The sequence below is a fragment of the Hipposideros armiger genome, unplaced genomic scaffold, assembly GCF_001890085.2.
Source record: "Hipposideros armiger isolate ML-2016 unplaced genomic scaffold, ASM189008v1 scaffold_166, whole genome shotgun sequence".
NCBI lineage: Eukaryota > Metazoa > Chordata > Mammalia > Chiroptera > Hipposideridae > Hipposideros > Hipposideros armiger.
Window position 1 is genome coordinate 1,063,835 of NW_017731516.1, and position 17,939 is coordinate 1,081,773.

General features: G+C 39.6%; 1 protein-coding gene across 2 annotated transcripts in view; it reads right to left on the bottom strand.

Annotated features, from left to right (window-relative positions):
• The window catches only part of TRHDE (thyrotropin releasing hormone degrading enzyme), a 370,897-nt gene extending 352,965 nt beyond the window's left edge, over positions 1 to 17,932 (bottom strand). For both annotated transcript variants that reach the window (XM_019651780.1, XM_019651779.1), the window contains exons 1-2: positions 16,996 to 17,932; positions 4,800 to 5,073 (exon numbers count right to left, since the gene is read on the bottom strand). In XM_019651780.1, coding sequence (XP_019507325.1) covers positions 4,800 to 5,073; positions 16,996 to 17,909 — 1,188 coding nt within the window. In that variant the 5' untranslated portion in view covers positions 17,910 to 17,932. The remainder of the gene's footprint in view (positions 1 to 4,799; positions 5,074 to 16,995) is intronic.
• Positions 17,933 to 17,939: the final 7 nt, after the last annotated feature.

Here is a 17,939-nt window from a genome sequence, read left to right on the forward strand (position 1 = left end):
TGATCTGACTCGCCAGGGAAGAGCGCAATGATGGTGCCAACTTGGGCCAGTGAAGCAACATCCTCCACAACTAGACTGAAGAACAAGAGGACAGCAACTTGTCTGTTCCCCTTCCCAATTCCCCAGCACTGTTCCGAGAACCCCCAATTCCCCAATAAAAATCTTTAAAAAAAAAAAATTAAAAAAAATCATATTCTTATCTTACCATCGTCTCATGTGGGTGGGAGTGGGGATAGATCATTTGTCTCCTTAGTTAACAGGTCTTCAGAGAGAGAAACACCATGCCCGAGAAACCAAACCCAAGTAGTTTCATCTGCACCTAGACTTAAATTGGGTGGTGAGATCCTGGACCCCAAACTTGAGCCTGATGCTATAACAGAATCAGACTTATTGGAGAGTGCATTTTGCATGTGAAATGAATGTAAATAATTTGACCAGAGGGGAGACTGTATTGATTTTAAATCAAGTCCATAAAGTCTTTGGCACTCCCCATGTTCTTGTCTATCAAATCAGGACCCTCCTTAGTGACTTACTTGTAACCATTAACAATGAGTAGAAGCAATATTGTGTGACTTTTAAGGCTAAGTCAAAACTAGCTTCTACCTATTTCTTTTGGGACATTTACCTTTGGAGCCACTAGGTAAGAAGTCCAACCACCCTGAGATCACCATGCTTTAAGCAAGCCCAGGTCATGTGAAAAGGCTACATATAAATGCTATTGCCAGCAGCCCTGGTTGATATCACAAAAGACTACAATAACAACCACCAGACACATTACTAAGGATGGTCCAAATGATTCTGGCCTCCAGCTGTCCAGTCACCCCCATCCTCAAATCTCCCCAGCTGAGGCCCTTGACATCACTAAGAAAGGACAGTGTCCCCACTGTGCCCTTCCAAATTCCTGATCCACAGAAACTTATAGCATAATAAAATGGTTGTTGTTAAGCCACTAAATTTTGGAGTAGTTTGTTATGCCATGATAACAAATTACACTGAAACAATGTTATAGTAACTGGAATATTGTAAAGGAAAAATTCATACTTTCAGTTTTCAAACAAGAAAACCAGGGTAAAGAGAGGTTAAGTAATTAGCCAAGGTCATAGAGAAGCAAAGTGAAAATCCTAAAACAGACTTACATGATTCTACATTTGATCTTAGCCAAAATGCCGAGAAGCGATCAGACTTACATAATTCTAAAATCCGTGTTTATAACCATAAAGCTACACTATTTCTCATAGATATCCCTATCTCTTTTCTTAACATTTCCCCTGTCAAGGATTTTATGCCCATAGTCATCTGCTCCTCTAAGACCAAACTATCAATCATTCAGAGGCATATGAAATCCCATCTCCTCTGTGAAGCACATGCCTAGACTCCAACCTTTCTCCTTCTTCAACACTGTCTCTAACTTATTTTCTACAACTTTAATTTGACAATCAGTGAATGCTACTAACATGAATTCAATTCACAATTAGTGAATTAATTGCTTTTCCAGTTCCTTGGCTACCCTCATGAAATATGTCCCTAGGCAAGGGTTGAAAATCCAAATGCCTACAGAATGAAAGTAGGTAATACGCAACAATGAAGTGGACTAGATGCAAAAGGACAAGGTGGTCTTGATTGAGATACATTGGAAAGCAAATGCCCCGTGTAAATGGGTCGCCACCACTGAGCTTCAGCACACTGCTTTTCTTCATGGCATAGATCACCCCCTGACAGACAATACTTTTATTTGTTTATTGTCACTCTCTCCTTATTAGGATATAATTTTGCTGAGAGTAGAAACCTTGTCTGCTTTGTTCACTGCTATATCACCAGAGCCTAGAACAATACCTGACACTCAGTCAATAAATATCTTTTGAACAAATAAATGAATGAACAAATATTGTCAAGCTGTAATGTGGGCCCAGTGACCTTCCAATTTTTTAAGAAAAGCCAGGAATAAATAATTGTATGTGCAATCTCCCAATCTGTAAATGCTGACAACTAATTAGAAAAATGTTAAGCCATTTTGGGGGTGGCTAAGCAAGACATATCTGTAGGATTGGATTCCATCTGAAAGCTGCATTTGCAATCTCTGTACCAGAGGGATCTTAGGCTGTTTTTTATCTTTCTCCTTCTTCAAGGATAGTGTGTTGAAGACTGCAGGTAACTTGATAAGCAAATACGATGATGCTTCAAATATGCACACTTGAGGCACTGCTACAATTCAGCTGTGTATTATTAAGATGCTACTCAAGTTGGTCTTTCATATCCTAAAGGAAACTGCTTTAGCTACGGATCCAAAACTACCACCTGGACTTCCCCTAGCCATCCCACTTCCAAGATTTTAAAGATAAACTTCCACTTGTTCCAGCTGTTAAGAGTTGAGAAATGTACTCCCAGTAATAAAGAGGAAAGGCAATGACAAGAAAGATTGGAGTGCAAGGGTGACAGAAAAAGAGATCCAGGTTTTGAACCATATTTCCACAGTTGATAAGTAAGGGCTCCCAACAGCAATTTTGTTTTCCTTTTTACTATTCATAGTATTTTTAGATTACACTGTCTAAAATTTTATTTCAGTTGACCTTTCAATGTTCTCTAGTAGCATGTTTTATCTTTCCTACATTAAAAATTATTAGAGGAATTTTAAAATGTTTGCTAATTACTTAGACTCTTAACTCAAAAACAAAGTTACATCTAAATAATTAGAATGTGTCTGATTTTAAACATCAGTTACTGAGCAGCAAGCATAATTGTGGAGAATTGAGAGCATATTTAAGAAAACATACTTGGAAAAAACATTTCCATTGTACCCTATGCTGCTATCTGATCAACAGCAAGTCAATCATCAACTTTTGAAGCTTTAAAAGGAAATGAGAGTGGGATGGCCTAGTGGCTCAGTTGGTTAAGAGCTCGTTCAAGAGTCTGAGCTCTGAGCAACAGCGGTTCGAGTCCGGCCCGAGCTCAGTTGCCACTGAGCTGCCAACAGGTGGCAGGATGGCTCAGTGTCTTAAGGTTCCTTCTCTGTGTATGGACCAATGTTTACAGTCTTGAAATATCTATAGGAGACATCAACAAACACTAGAGGAATTCCACATATCAAATGAGTATAAGTCCAAAAGAATAAAATGTCATCTAGCTTTCTATAGCCAGCATTTAGGATATTATTTTAATGATTATGTAGATGAATTCACTATATGCAACTCTTCAATAATGGCATTAATTTTGCATGCAGGTAGAGTTTATTTTTTTAAATAGGCTCCACAGTGATTTATATTGAAAGTAACAGTGAGAAAAATTTATTTAGCCAAACCTATTTTTCAAAATTTAGGTTATTACGGAGCTATGTACTTCCTGCAGAATAAGAATATAGATTTATATTCACTTCTTTTGTTATGTTCAAGCAATACTGAAAACGATGGCCACTGGATGGGAAGAGTCATTACCTGAATTCTCTTATAGACACACAAGTGAAATGATGAAACAGAATTTTTTCCTACAGCACAGGGCGGAAAAGCACAAAATTTGGAATCAAACCAACAGAGGTTTGACTTGTGGCTCTACCACTTGCTTAATTTTGTGATGCTGGCAAAGTTAATCTCTTTAAGCCTCAATCTACTTCATTCATTTGGAAAAATGGAGTCATAATACCTTGCTTTAGGATTGACACAAAAATTAAAATAAATGCATATTCATTGTGTAAGCCATTGAAATGAGGAAGAAAGTTGCTAACTCAGCATGGCTGACCTAGCCTAACTAATGCAATGCAACGGCATGCAAAAAGCGCCCCTAACACCATGGTGTCACAAATGGTAGCTGTCATGGAGAGTTTGATTGATTCTTATTATAAATTTAATACAGACAGTAATTCTCCAAGCTTCCTATATATCACCCTTCCCTGGGAACATATTTTTATACACTTGGGTGTTATGGGCTGAAAGAAATTCAGCCTTACAGAAATTCTAGCACATTGGAAGAAGAAGTTATGTACAAAAAATTTTCACTGGAGCATTTCTGTTAATCATTGAAAATTACAAAAATTAAAATGTTCACTCATAGGAGGATGACAAAGTTTGAGATATTCATTCAATCATTCTATTCAGATAAACTACAGAAACATAATTTTAAGCAAAAAATAAAATGAAATGAAAATAAGTTGCAGAATGATATCTATAATATAAAATCACTTAGATGAAATTTTAAAGCATGACATGTGTTGTAAATGTATATATTCACACTTAATAATTATATATTAATATGCATGGAAATGGCAAATGCCGAATTCAGGAGAGTGGTTATCTCTAAGATAGCTGGCAAAGCATAAGATCAGGCTGGGGTACACAGAGAGCTTCAACTCTATCCAATATGCTTAACTTTCCCCCAAATTCAATTAGACTGAAAGCAAAGATGGTAAAATGTTTAGATTCTATAGAACTGGCTAGTAGGTATATGGAGTGTATTATGTTATTTATTCTCCACATTTTCTGTATATTTGAAATATTTCACAATAAAAAGCAGCTTCCTCAGCAATATAAATATATACAGGTAATTTCCAAATACAAACAACAGCTACTCCAGAGATACTCAGGAGATAGAGAGGAACAGGGATAGCAGAGGTGGGGGAAGCAGTTAAAGGAATAAGAGGGCTGGGTATCAAAGAGACATTCCTCTCTGACTCTGAAACTAGGAAGATAATTTTCCTCCCAAGCATCAATAAAAGAATTCAGCTATAGGAATGATTCATTATTAATCCAGAAATAAGGTTATTTTACAGCGTGTGCATTATCCAAAAACACCATTAAGTTTAAAATACTTACTACAACCCCACTCTTGGTGGTAGTTTCTCTGAATGTGAAGTTGCAAATAGCCCAGGCTAAATAATATGTGGACATGAGAGGGGTCTGTGAAAAGTGATCCGTAACCCATCCATCTTCCTCAAACACAGAAGTTTCCACTGGCATATTGGATAAAGATAAATAGGTTGCTTGATGCTTGATGCTGATTTTAAAAGTAGCCTTGTAGATGGGCTCGTCAAAACAAGGAAATGCCTTTCTGGCATGTGTAGGCGAAAACTGAGTAACACCAAGGAATCTGGAAAAAAGAAAATGACATTCCCAATTACATTGATGGCTTGAGTTACACCACTTTACATGCTTCTGCTGATAGAACGTATTTTTGCCAAATTGCAAGATACTTTTCTTTTCTCAACCAAACTTAAATGCATGAATAGCATGAAAGCACCATTCATATATATTTCCCCCAAAATAAAAGTTCTTCAGGGAAGTTTTTTTCTCAATTAAAGTAAATTCTCTAAACCCAGAGCAGTGCCTATTGGATGAAACATTATAGTCTACAGAAAAACAACTCATTAGCATCGCGTTGGCAAATACTGGAAAATAATAATTCTCTTTTTTGGTGTGCCGCACTTTCCTCCCTGAAGCGGTACGACATGTAAAGACAGTGAAACTAAAATCCAGAAGTTGTCAGCAGATACATATAGAACACACACTATCACGCTGGGAAACATCTGTGCCCTCAAATTTCAGCGAGACATGACCTGGTTTTATTAAGAAAAAGGACTTTGAAACCTGACATAACTTGGTCTGAATCCTGGCTCTACAATATTCTTAGCCATATCATCCTGGACAATTACCAAATGTCCCTAAGGTGTAGTTGTTTATTGCTTAAAAGGAAATAATCAAGCCTAATTCAAAAAGAATTGTAAAGCTTATGGCGGAGGGCGGGGGAAGAGGATGTAAAGCTTCTGTCACTGTGAACAGATGAATAGCACCCAGCAGGCTCTTACTAAACAGCAGCCAGTCAAAAAATGGCAGCCACTGATTCACATGTCTTCAAACTCCTGCAGTGCTATAACCTACGCTTGCATTGAATAATCCAGAGACCATTGTTTTTGCTACTCATAATATATACTTATTATATTAAGATAGGTTAATATAACAAATATCTATATAATAAAAATGTTGATGTGTGTGTGTGTGTGTGACATTTAATACCCTGAAGTTTTCAGATCAAGTTGCAAAGTTGCTTACTAAAGCTCTTAGAAGCAACTTCTGTGTTCTTTCACAGTTTAGAATTACAAATGAAAACACTCATACATGCTTTAAGAATAACACTCTTTTAACTTTGCAAAGACCATATTTGTGCAAATGCTGATAAAAGTTCATTAACTTTTTAAATAATACTTGTTGCAAAACTTGATATAAGGCAAGTCAACATCAGACCCTACTGTAGAACTACTAAGTTCTACAGTAATTTCTTTAAAAGGTTGTTTCCCCATAAGTAATTCTGCCACCTCTCCCCTCTCCATCATCCAAGGTACACATGGTTAATCTAACACAGTACACTTTCCCACTGAGTCTGAACTTGGCCTCAAAATTATTCTCTGCACAGAACTTCATGCAGCTACTATCAATCAATAGGGGTTGACGTGTGCATTGAATCTTCTTGGCTATCCCTGGCTCAAACCATGAGGTGTAAATGTTTACACTATTTTAAAATGATGAAGTCCACATTTATCATTGAGGGCTTACCTTTTTAAAGCTTAGTTTTAAAATAGAGAAAAATAAGACATTTTTAATATTACTTGTATACTAACTCTCAGAAAGAGTTTTGGAGAGTTATTTTGGAAACTGGACTGGGCTGCTACTTACAAGGCTTGGGTAAATCACTTCACTGCCTGAGCCTATTTTTTCATTAGTAGAAGGAAAACAATAATGTTTTCTAGACCTTCCTTACAAAACTGTCGAGATGATAAAATGAGATAATATATGGGAAAGAAGTTTTAACTATAAATCTTCGGACAAATGTAAGGTTAAAGTTGGAAGCAATCTTTGAAACAAATTCTCTAGCTCTCATAAATTTCTAAAATGAAAAAGGAGTTCCAGTAGGGTTAAGTGATTTGTCCAACGTTAGACAGGCAATTAGTGCAAAGTTGGGTCTACAATTCACATTTTCTATGTCTGAGTAAAAGGCAATTGTATTTAAAAAACAGCAAAGTTCATTTTTAGGCAAAATTTATAAACAATATTTTAATTTTACTGTTGGTAAGAAAAGTTCTTCTTTCCAAATTTGCCAAAATCATGGTAATATTTTTCCATATTGTAATATAATTTTTTCTTAATGAAATGCCAACACCTTTTAGTTTAAATGCACCCATTCACAATTTTCTCATCACTTGCTTTTGTCTTACATCATGTTCTTTAATCTTTTCTTTTAGTCTTATTAATTAAAATGTCCACTGAGCTTCATCTTTGTCTACTGCAGCTACTTAAAAGTTACGTATGTGATTTCATATAAGAGGAAAAGTGTTCCCTTTTTAAATTTTTTATTTTATTTTATTTTTTTTTTATTTTTTTTTTTTTAGCTGAGCCATTCTGCTACCTGTTGGTAGCTCAGCGGCTGCTCAGCTCGGGCTGGACTCGAACTGCTGTTGCTCAGAGCTCAAACTCTAGAGCGAGCTCTTAACCAACTGAGCCACTCAGCCGGCCCTCAAGTGTTCCCTTTTTAAAAAAAAAACTTTCAAGTATCTGAGAACTCCAATTCCAGTCATTGAGCAAATATTGTCTGCTATATGTAAGCTTTTCACTATATTGTATACATGGTAGAATTTTTGAAACAGATATAACCATTTTTACCCTTAAATTTTTTGCAATCTAATTGAAAAGTATCTATATTTATATATTATATAATACTAATAATACTAGGGGGAACGTTCTACAAGAGTTCAACAGAATGGTTGCAATTAGAATATATTAGGGCCGGCCAAGTGGCTCAGTTGGTTAAGAGCTCGCTTAGAGTGAGAGCTCTGAGCAACAGGGTCACCAGTTCGACTCCAGGCCCGAGCTGAGCTGCCGCTGAGCTGCCAACAGGTGGCAGGATGGCTCAGCTAAAAAAAAAAAAAAAAAAAAAAAAGAAGAATGTATTAGTCATTATGTAAAAGTCAAAGGTGTCTTTAGCACTAAGTAATTAATGGGTAGGAATGTATTAGATATAGAAGTTGTAAATACCTTTGGGCTAATGAGAGATTTATAAACCAAATATTTATGCAGAAGAATCACATCATGTAGTCTCTTTTTGCCTTACATAGTAAGTAAATATGTAAGTGAAGCTAGCAATTTAAATAACTGATTCTCAGGGTTGAAAGGAACTGTAGAAATCATTTAGTGGCTTTTCTTGCAATTAATATTCTTAATGAATTCATACACACAGTATATATCTATGCACAGAGGGCCAACATATATTCTGATAATGTCTAAATGAGGAAATACCAATTTCACAGTCTGGCACCTAAGGACGATTGCAATTGAATTTCAATTCAGTATTTAGGAAATCAAGAAAGTCCCTTGGTAAAGAAGAACAGTTGGACTACATTGCATTTAAAGTCTTTTCCAAGCTTGAGATCCTATAACTAAACAAAAATTAGAAATAAAATATTTCCTGAATTTGATGAGGTTTTTAACAAATGTTAAATGACACTACCACTAAATAGCTTTTTACTATATGTTCTATAATGTATGTGTTTCTCTTACTCATTCATTTTTGAGTGTTTAATACTGAGGAGAAAAAGAAATATCTTTGCTTCTTTCCTTCAAGGGGTTTATACTCTAATAAAAGAAATTAAACATATACCTAAACAGGTATCATACCAAAAGCCATGACAAAGAGAAAATGTATGAAGAAATTACATTTTCCTACAGCAGGGTTTCTCAGTCTCGGCATTACTGACATTTGAGGTTGGATAATAGCTCCTTGTTGGGAGCTATCCTGTGCACCATAGGAGGTGTAGCAGCACCCCTGGCCACTACCACTGGGTAACAATAACACTGCCTCTCCCCAACTGTGACAATCAGAATGTCTCCAGACATTGCAAATGTCCCCTGGATGACAAAATTGACCCAGTTGAGAACCACCACTCTTAAAAACTGAAGGAAGGATTTATGGAGGAGGAAACCTAAGAACTGGTCTTGAAGCCTGGGTAATACATTAGGGTCAGAGATGATGGAAACATGAGCAGGTTGACTATAGGTAGCACAGAAATAAACCTTTCAGAAAGATTTGACTCACACATTAAGGTAGTGCCTTGTTTGTTCTCTTATAGATTCTGGGCTTATCAGATCTCGGTACTGCCAGACATCTCTAACGCCTCTCTGCCCCCTGACGCTTTCCTTTCTAACAAAGGGGTCTAGTTCCAGGCTCAGTGCTCATCACAGGCAGCAGTGTCTGCTGGGTTTCAAAAATATAATTTTGTCTTCACTGCATGTATTTTAGGGTTGCCTTCAACTGGCTGAAGTAAGACTTTTTTTTTTTTTGCTTACTGTCATTGAAAACATCAGAGGCCTCAAGAGATCGAGAGAAGGTGATTTGGAGTAGAAAATAATGAGTTCGGATTTGAGTAAATTTGAGGTTAGTGGGAGGTGGTACAGGATACAAGGTAGAAGAAATTTAAAAAATTAAAAATAGAAAATATTTTAATAAACCATACGGATATGAAATACATATGTACATACAGCAAGAAGTAAAATAAAAGGGCAGGAGGCAGAAGTTAATGGGGACAAGTATTTTATTGTCTGTTTTTCTCCTGCTTTCTTAAACAAAATCATTTTTATCTTTTAATGAATCCTCTATTACCATAAAAAAATCCACTTCCCAAAGTGTCATTCCAAGGATGTCATTTGAGCATAATTAGAAAAATATGAATAACATACCTGTATTTTAATTATCTTCTATTTAAAATAAATTACTTGATTTCTTAACAACTTGTCTACTTGACATTTTGGTTGAGCTAAAGAGAGCTTAAAGCTCTATGTTGTCTCTGAAGGATATAGAGAATTGATTTCTTCTTATTTCTGCGGAAGTTCACTAGGCAAGCTACTTGTGTCAAGTCATTATCAGATTCAGCAGAAGTAATGCATTAACGTTGGCTGATATTGCCAACAAATTACAGTATGTGATACAAAACAATTTCTGTTCCATTATTTTCAGTTTGCCTTTTAATAAAGCTAAAATATGCAGGGGAAATAAACATTTGCATAACACTGTTAGTATTCAGACTGATTCATGACTTTTCACTGTGGAACCCACCAAAACCAAGGGAACCTCACAAACAGCATGGCATATTTGAGAGGTTTCCGTTTTGGCCACATCAATGCACACCACACGTACAGCACAGTGAAAGGTGATCTTTGAACTTACTTCCACTGCAATTGCAAATGGCCTAGTGTTACAATAGTTGAAGATTGGTAATAAAAACTCCCAAAGAAAAGTTACAATGGGCCATCTAGTTACTATTCAACTGTTTGCAATAAATAGACTCAGTTACAAGGTCATGGAAGTTACACAGGTCCCATTTAAAGTTAAGGTCGTTAATCAAAATGCAAATTATTACCCAACGACAACACATTTTAAGTCAAAAAGTATATTGTTTAGACTGTGTGTTTTTATGCACTTCAATGAGTCATTAAACCTCTGCCATTTCAGAAGAGAAGTTCTCCTGCTGAATATTCAATACTACAAACAAGCGTGTAGCCGGTTTTGTTTTTTTTAAATAACCATTCTAGTAAACTAAAAACATAATGCAATAATGCCAGCAATATGTATGTAGGAAGTGGTGCATGTGTGAATAATTGTGTTATAAAAACAGAGCATAATATTCATAATTGCTTTCCTATTTGTATACTAAATACTCTTATCAAAACTACTAAGTATTTGATCACCACTGATGAAGAGTATTATGAATGCATAACATTAATGTCCTGGGCCATAATATTAGGTTTTCATAAGAATAAATAAACCATTGTCGGAGATCCGTTTGTTCGCTATTGGAAAGAGGCAAAGCCTTACGGAAGGATTATAAAGTACTGCTACTGTCAGAAAGCAAATAAAGTCTTGAGAACAATATTTAATGACTGATGTGCCCTTCCCTTGGTACTTGGGGTTTTTCTATCTGCTGTGTGAGCTTCTAGTGAGTGACAAGGAAGGCACCCCTCCTGACCCTTCGGTCAGAAACCTCCTGGTTTCTGCTGTTCTCGCTGCTGATCAGGAGCAGGGCAGTAATCAGAGGAGTGCTCCTTTCTTTCCCACACTCCTCCCATTCTTGCAGCCCTCTCCATCTCACAGTGTCTGAACTAAGCATGGGGATGCTCTGGCTGTGAAATACCACAGCCTTTCTCTTCACGGTCTTCTTCATGGTGAGGGGGCTCTATTTCTTCCTCTCTGGTCTTTTGAACTCTGTCGAGGTGGCAAAACAACGGCAGCAGAGGAAATGCCCATGGTGCCCGTTTCCTTCCACCACTGTCCTGCTAGTAAGGGGAAACCCCGAGAAACAAGGCTGACCCTACACGACCTGGTACCCTCCCAAACAGATCTCCAGCCATGACATAATATGATACTATTGAATTCCCACAAGAGTGCTTACCAAGTGTCAGACACTGTTCTAAGCGCTTTAGTACTGAACTCAGGCAGTCCTTACAATAACCCTATGAAACAGGGTGCCATTATCTCCATTTTCCAGATGAGGACACCAGACCCAGAACAATTAGGAAACTTGGGCAACGTCATAAAGCTAATAAGCAGCGGAGTCAGGATATAAACCCAGACAGTCTGGTTCTGGAGCCCCTGAACACACGAACTACGCAGACTTTTCCACCCAGTAACACAACCAAAAGTGGCTTCAACCTACTCATACAAGAGATAAAAAGTAACCAACAGCAGCAATTTTAAAACTTCACTGTTTTCATCCCTTGATATTTTCTTTTTTTTTTTTTTGAGTTGTGCAGTCATGAGGAAAGATCTGAATAATTAAACTAAAACTTTACCCTGCAAGTCAACATAAGTCTACACTGGGAAGAATCGATTCACCCCCGTCTCTACACAACTAGTGCCGGGGCTCTTTCAACCCTGGGGCTGCTCAGGCACTCAGAGACTGAAAAGGTGCACCTGGAGTCTGGGGAAAGGACAGGACCCTGGGACCCTTCCCTCTAATTCAGCCCCCACCCAATCTTCCCAAGCTCACTCCACCCTCACAGCCCCCCACCACCATCTAGCTGGACCTGTCTATGAATCATTTCAGATTGCCCAGGAAACTAAGGAAAGCAGGAAGTGTTTGTCACTTTTATATTCTCCCAAATTCTATGTAGTAAAATTCTATCTGTTGGAGCAAGCATCCACTCTCTGGTGGCAAAAAGCAGGATTGCATGGGACTTCGAAAAACTCTGTAATATAATGTAAATCAAAAGGGATATAAAGAGCACAAAAAGAATTAAAAGAATGACAATGATGATAACCGTGATGATGGTCATCATTGTGGTGGGCGGGAGGATGAACACAGAGTAATGGAGAGACGCCCTTCCTTACAGACTGTAAAACATTTATGCACTAAGGGTTAATTATTTCTTCCTCACTGTTTTTATATCATTCTTTGAAGTCAGGCTTAAAGAAGTGAGTCCTATTCTTGTAATCATAATGACCAAATGCCCCCATCTTCTAGCAAACCTAAACTGTTGCCCTGTACCCACATACATGGTGAGAAACATTGGTTTGAGGAAAGAAACAAGCTGCGCAAATTAAACAAGCATGGGGAAACCAGTCACATCTTTGCTTGAAAGCGATCCAGAGCAGATAGGCTCTGTTTGGAGTTGCTTTGAATATATAAAAACAAGAGCAAACTAATTTAACTCTTTGGGAGAAAGTGTACACTTTATTAGTATCCAGGGTGATCAAATCAGAGGGCATCATGGAAAAAAACATGGCAAGATAAACACCAATTATATGGATTTCCACCCCCCCCACCCCCGAATGAGTCATGAAATGGTCAAAACTTTTTTTATAAATGTATTTTCCAGATTTAGTTTTCTGGTGGCATTTTGAATTGTGACCAAATTCCAGCAGCACTGGACTCAGTTTGGCCATATGGTTAAATATGCCTGACAGGAAAACAATTCCTAAATCCATTAAGGGATCATATGAAAAAGTTTTCACAGAAAAAAAAACGGTTCTCACAGCTTTTTCACTCAAAGCCTTCTACAGAGGGGCCAAAAGCTATACATACCACCTTGTTCATGTAAGGATATCACCTCACCAGAGGGAATGGGAGAAATAAGGTTTCTTTCAACATAAAAACAATGTGGTGGTTTTCTTGTTTTTATTAAATGCCATGATTATTAATTAATTCCAAAAAAAGTACAAGGCATCAAACCATGTGCACTAATCCCACAAAAGATCAAATGTCTATCCATAAAATCCTCTATGTTCTCCACAAGGTTTTTGCAAAATGAGTTTTTTGCAATACTCTTTGAGAACCACAATGTTATTTTCCCATTTTACTTGGAGATCATGGCTTCTCTCTGAACAATCCTTGACAGAAAAAGACTTCCTATTTTTATTCTGTCTTCTGGCATTGTGGCATGTTATAGACCCAATCAAAGTTTGTCAAAGAAAAACAGTCTCCCTTTTGAAAGTGAATAAAATGTTCATTTACTTTGGGTAAATTTCCTCTTTCAATCCGACCATCTGGATCTAAATTAAGGTACCCTACTTTGAACATGGGTATACTCGCCATCTGGCTACCCAAAAGTGGCAATTACTTCAGGTAAATTAACATTTTACCTAGTTCTAAGCAAGTATATTCTACTATAGAATACCATGGCATAAATCCACACCCTTTTCATCTGCCCGCTACATACCCACTTGAGGAAAAGGGTGTTTTGCCTAATGCAGATAATTTACTGCTGTGTGTAAACTTGTCAAATTTAAGAGAATTTATTTATTTGTAATGTTCAACAAGTGATGAATTTTCCCTTTAGCCAAATGATCGAGACTAGAGAATTTGCCTCAAGTAAAAGGAACCCTGGGCATCAATGGGGAGCTTGTCTTCTACCCTGTCTCTGCTGCAGCCTGGAAACCAAGAAAGGTAAGTTTTCCCTGTAGGACAAAACCAGGCCCCCTCCAACACCTACCTAGTCGGGGTTGAAACCTTTCAGGGCTCAAAGGTATACAGCACCTGGTAAAATCTAATTTTCCTGCCCTCACCCAAATCCTTTCTCTCAGACCTCTGAGGAGGGAGTCAAAGAATCAGATTGATTGGGTATTAATGAGTTGCTTTTACATAGGCTGAGTGGACTGAACTGTGTAGTATTACTCTTCTAAACATTTCAAGTGGCTCAGTGTGACTCCCCATTGGCAGATTAAGTATTTATTTTCATTACAGAAATCACCTGATAATTAAATGGGCAAAAATTATGACTAAAGACCAAGATATTTAATTGATTAATCAAATAAAACTTCAGAGTTTACATCTGTGTTCTTTCAGAAAGCGCATTTTAAAATGTCGATTTACATTGCATTTTGGGGACAAAATCATCAATAAAGGTCCAACCCCAGCTGAGTTCCTGATATTGGCATGTTAAAAATGCTCCAAGTAGCTACCGTGATAATGATAACCAAAAAAGATTTTTTAAAAAGGTTAATATACGTAATATTGACATAATCGTGAAATGCTTTTTTTCGATTTCCTTTGCCTTATTAACTCCAGTAGAAACATCCAAGAAAATAGCATATTGGCTCTGGTATTCAAGGGGGAAAAACAAATAAGAGGAACAAGACTCTAAGATGTGGTGTAGCATTAAAACCATCCTGGGATCTCCAGAAACATGGAATCCTGCACTTCTGGGATGCAGAGTTTAGCTACATATGCACTAGGTTAAATTTTCAACCAAGTTATTTACATCTTTGGAGAAAACTGAAGGAGAGAGTTTGAATACAAATATGCACCAGGGGTGCAAAAAATCAGTAATGGGTCAAGCAGAAACATCTGGTCTTTTTAAGAGACCTGTTAATTTGAAAGCACTGACCAAAACAAGCTCAGTTCCACCAAATATATTTTGGCATGGCACAGAAAACAGGAGTTATTGAAAGTATTTATTTCACCACAGATTTATCAGTAATGATATGCATCTCCCACTATTGACATTTTGCTATAATAAATCTGTTTCTAAACATAACATGCAAATTTGCCTTCTATGCCTTTCCCCCATATTTGATATGATCATGGGTTTAAAATATTTTTAGTCTGTATTCTTCAGAATATGTTGAAGGAAGTAGTGGAAGGGAGGTTAAATTGTCCACATCTGATCTTAGGAAAATGAATAATTGATACACTCACTTATAGAGGACTTTAACTATCATACAACTACTAAAGCATTGGGCTATTTATTTATATGAGGTTACTTCATAACACTCTATAAATAATAAAACATTTTGTGTTCTCCCATAACACACTGGAATTCCCCCAGCCTCTTATACAGTAACAACTTCTGAGAGTTTCCAGACATGAGCCCTGGTCCAGGTATCAGAAAACCAAAGTTCAAATCCCAGCTCTCTACTGATAAGACTGCTGACCTCAGGTGCCCTGGGCTGCTCAAAGTCCCAGTTTTCTGCACTTGTGAAAAGGACTGAAGAGCAGAGGAAGCTCTGCCAGTGGCATCATTACTAATTTCCAACCTGCTTCTACTTCTAAGGTTGTCGACTTCATTTTTAAGTTCACTTTGGTTGTTCACCAGCCCTACAGACATTTAATTAATTGCAGTTATTTTTAATGTAATGAGTTGGGACAAAAAGCAAGAATCACTTGTTCATTCATTCAACAGTATGTTACAGGACTTACTACCACCCAAGACTCATAATAGCTAGCTAGCATTTATGGTGGACACTAAATGTCAGGTATAGGGTTAAGTGATTTTCAGTGCATTAGCTCATGAACACCTGAAACAATCCTATGAAGACCGTATCATTATTATCATCCCTAAATTAAAACTAAAAATATGGGCTCTGGAGCCAAACTGCCTGGGTGAAAATCCTTACTTTTTGGGCTCACTATGTGACAAGTTACTTGACTATTGCCTCCATCTCCCCGTATGTTAAATAGCAAGTGTTGGTAGCACCTACCCCCCATGGGGTTCTTGTAAGATTGAGCTCATATTCCATGCTCAATAAGCACTAGCGGTAGTCATTGTCAGGAATTACTGACTTAGATTACTCAGCTTGCTCAAGCCTTCACCAGAGCTAGAGCTGCAGCTGGAATTCAAACCCAGCTCTGTTGGACTCCAAAGTCTGAGCTCTAAACAAGTGGTGAAAAACCCACAGCCTCTTTTTAAAAAAAAGTAAGCCACAATACTGCCCAAATCTAAAAAGCATCAAGGCACTTGCTAGCAAGGTATTTGAGACTGTTAGCTTTTCCCTTTCACCACTGGAGTTATTTCCAGAGGCAGTAACTCACGAACAAACAAGTGGAGTTCTACCTATTTAGGAGAGAGCTGGTAGCACCTGCAACATTTCTCACTGCCATTGACCATGGCAGCGACCACCTCCTCCCCGATCCCTTAGTCTGTCGCTGGGACCGGCTCTTACTGCTCCGAATAGCAACTTCCAGTTTTGGACAACTTTATGCAGCTAAAGCCCATCCTCTGCTCTGTGCTTGCCAGATAATAGGCGAGGTGGGCATGTCAGAGTTCGGGATGGGGGTAGAGAGGGGATTTGCCCTGCTTTATCCTGCGCTGACATCTCCTGGAGATGCACTGCTGCCCTGGCCTTTTGGCACTCATGTATTTTCCCTCGACGGTAACTTGGCAGGTTTTTTTATGCTACCCGTTGAAAATGAGCTGTGTGCTTTGCTGGCTCAGAAACTTTGATGAGATGGCGACAGAGGTGGTGGTGGTGGTGTGTGTGTGTAGGGGTGGAGGGGGGGTTCTAGACTAAAAGAAGAGGTAGATGGCATTCATTGTTCGCCACTGGTGAGTTTGTGGAATGGGCAGCAGTGAGAGGTCAGGCATCTGGGTGACCCTGAGGGTTCTGGGTGATGGTCCCACCCACATTTGTACCCTTCCCCCACCCCTCGCTCCCGGGCATCGGAAGCTAGCAGGGTCCCTGGGGTCGCCGGCCGCGCAGTGGTTAGAGCAGCCTGCGGGGTGGGGCGGTGCCCGGCAACGCCCCCCTTCTTACCGTCTCTCCCCGTGGAGCACGTAGGAGCTGCGGAAGAAGCCCAAGAGCTCGTTCTCGATCAGGGCGTTGTAGATGATTTTCAGGTTGTAATTCCTCTGAGCGTCCAGGGTCCTATTCAGCACCACCACCAGGACCTGGGTTTGCGGGTAGAGGAAAAAGCCAGCCACCGGGACAGCCCCAGCCACGCGGTCCTCAGCCACCTGCACCTTCTCCACCGCCACCCGGGAGGCGTGTAGCACGACGTAGCGGGTGGCGTTTCGGCACGCGATCTCCACGTTGACCTCCCCGGAGAAGGTGAAGTTCTCCATGAAGGCGGTGAGCATCAGATTGTAGTGTAGCGGCTTGAGATGGCCGGACAGGCGCAGCTGCGTCCACGGCTGCCACTGCTCCCGCTCCTCCTCCGACGGCTGGGCGGACGGGGTCCCAGGGGTGGCCTCCCTGCCCACCTCCGGCTGCGCGGAGTCCCCGCCAGCACCGTGGTGGTTGCGCCGGGTTGAACCCGGAAAGCTTCCGTTGCCACCGCGCGGTGGGAAGCCGGCAGGGACGCCGTCGGCGCCCGGCGCAGCGCTCGCCCCACACTCGTCGAAGCGCAAACTGAGCAGCACCGCGAGCATGGTGACCGCAAGCAGCGCCACGATGGACACGGCAAAGGCCAGTACCAGCCGCCTGTGCACTGTGATGTGGCGCTCGGTGGTGCGGGGTCGCACCCCCACGGAGTCTACCCACGGGTCTGAGAGCCCCCTGCCGCTGGCCCGGAGCGCGGCTTCGTTCTCACCCATCGCGGCCGCGAAGGTTGAGCTGCTCTTCTCGGCCCCCTCCTCCTCTTCCTCCTCCTTCTTCTTCTTCCTCTTCTTTTTCTTCTTCTTCTTTTTCTTCTCCTCCTCCTGCTCCCCCCGCTCGCCGTCCAGGGCCATCACACCGCCTCCTCCTCCTCGTCCCCCGCC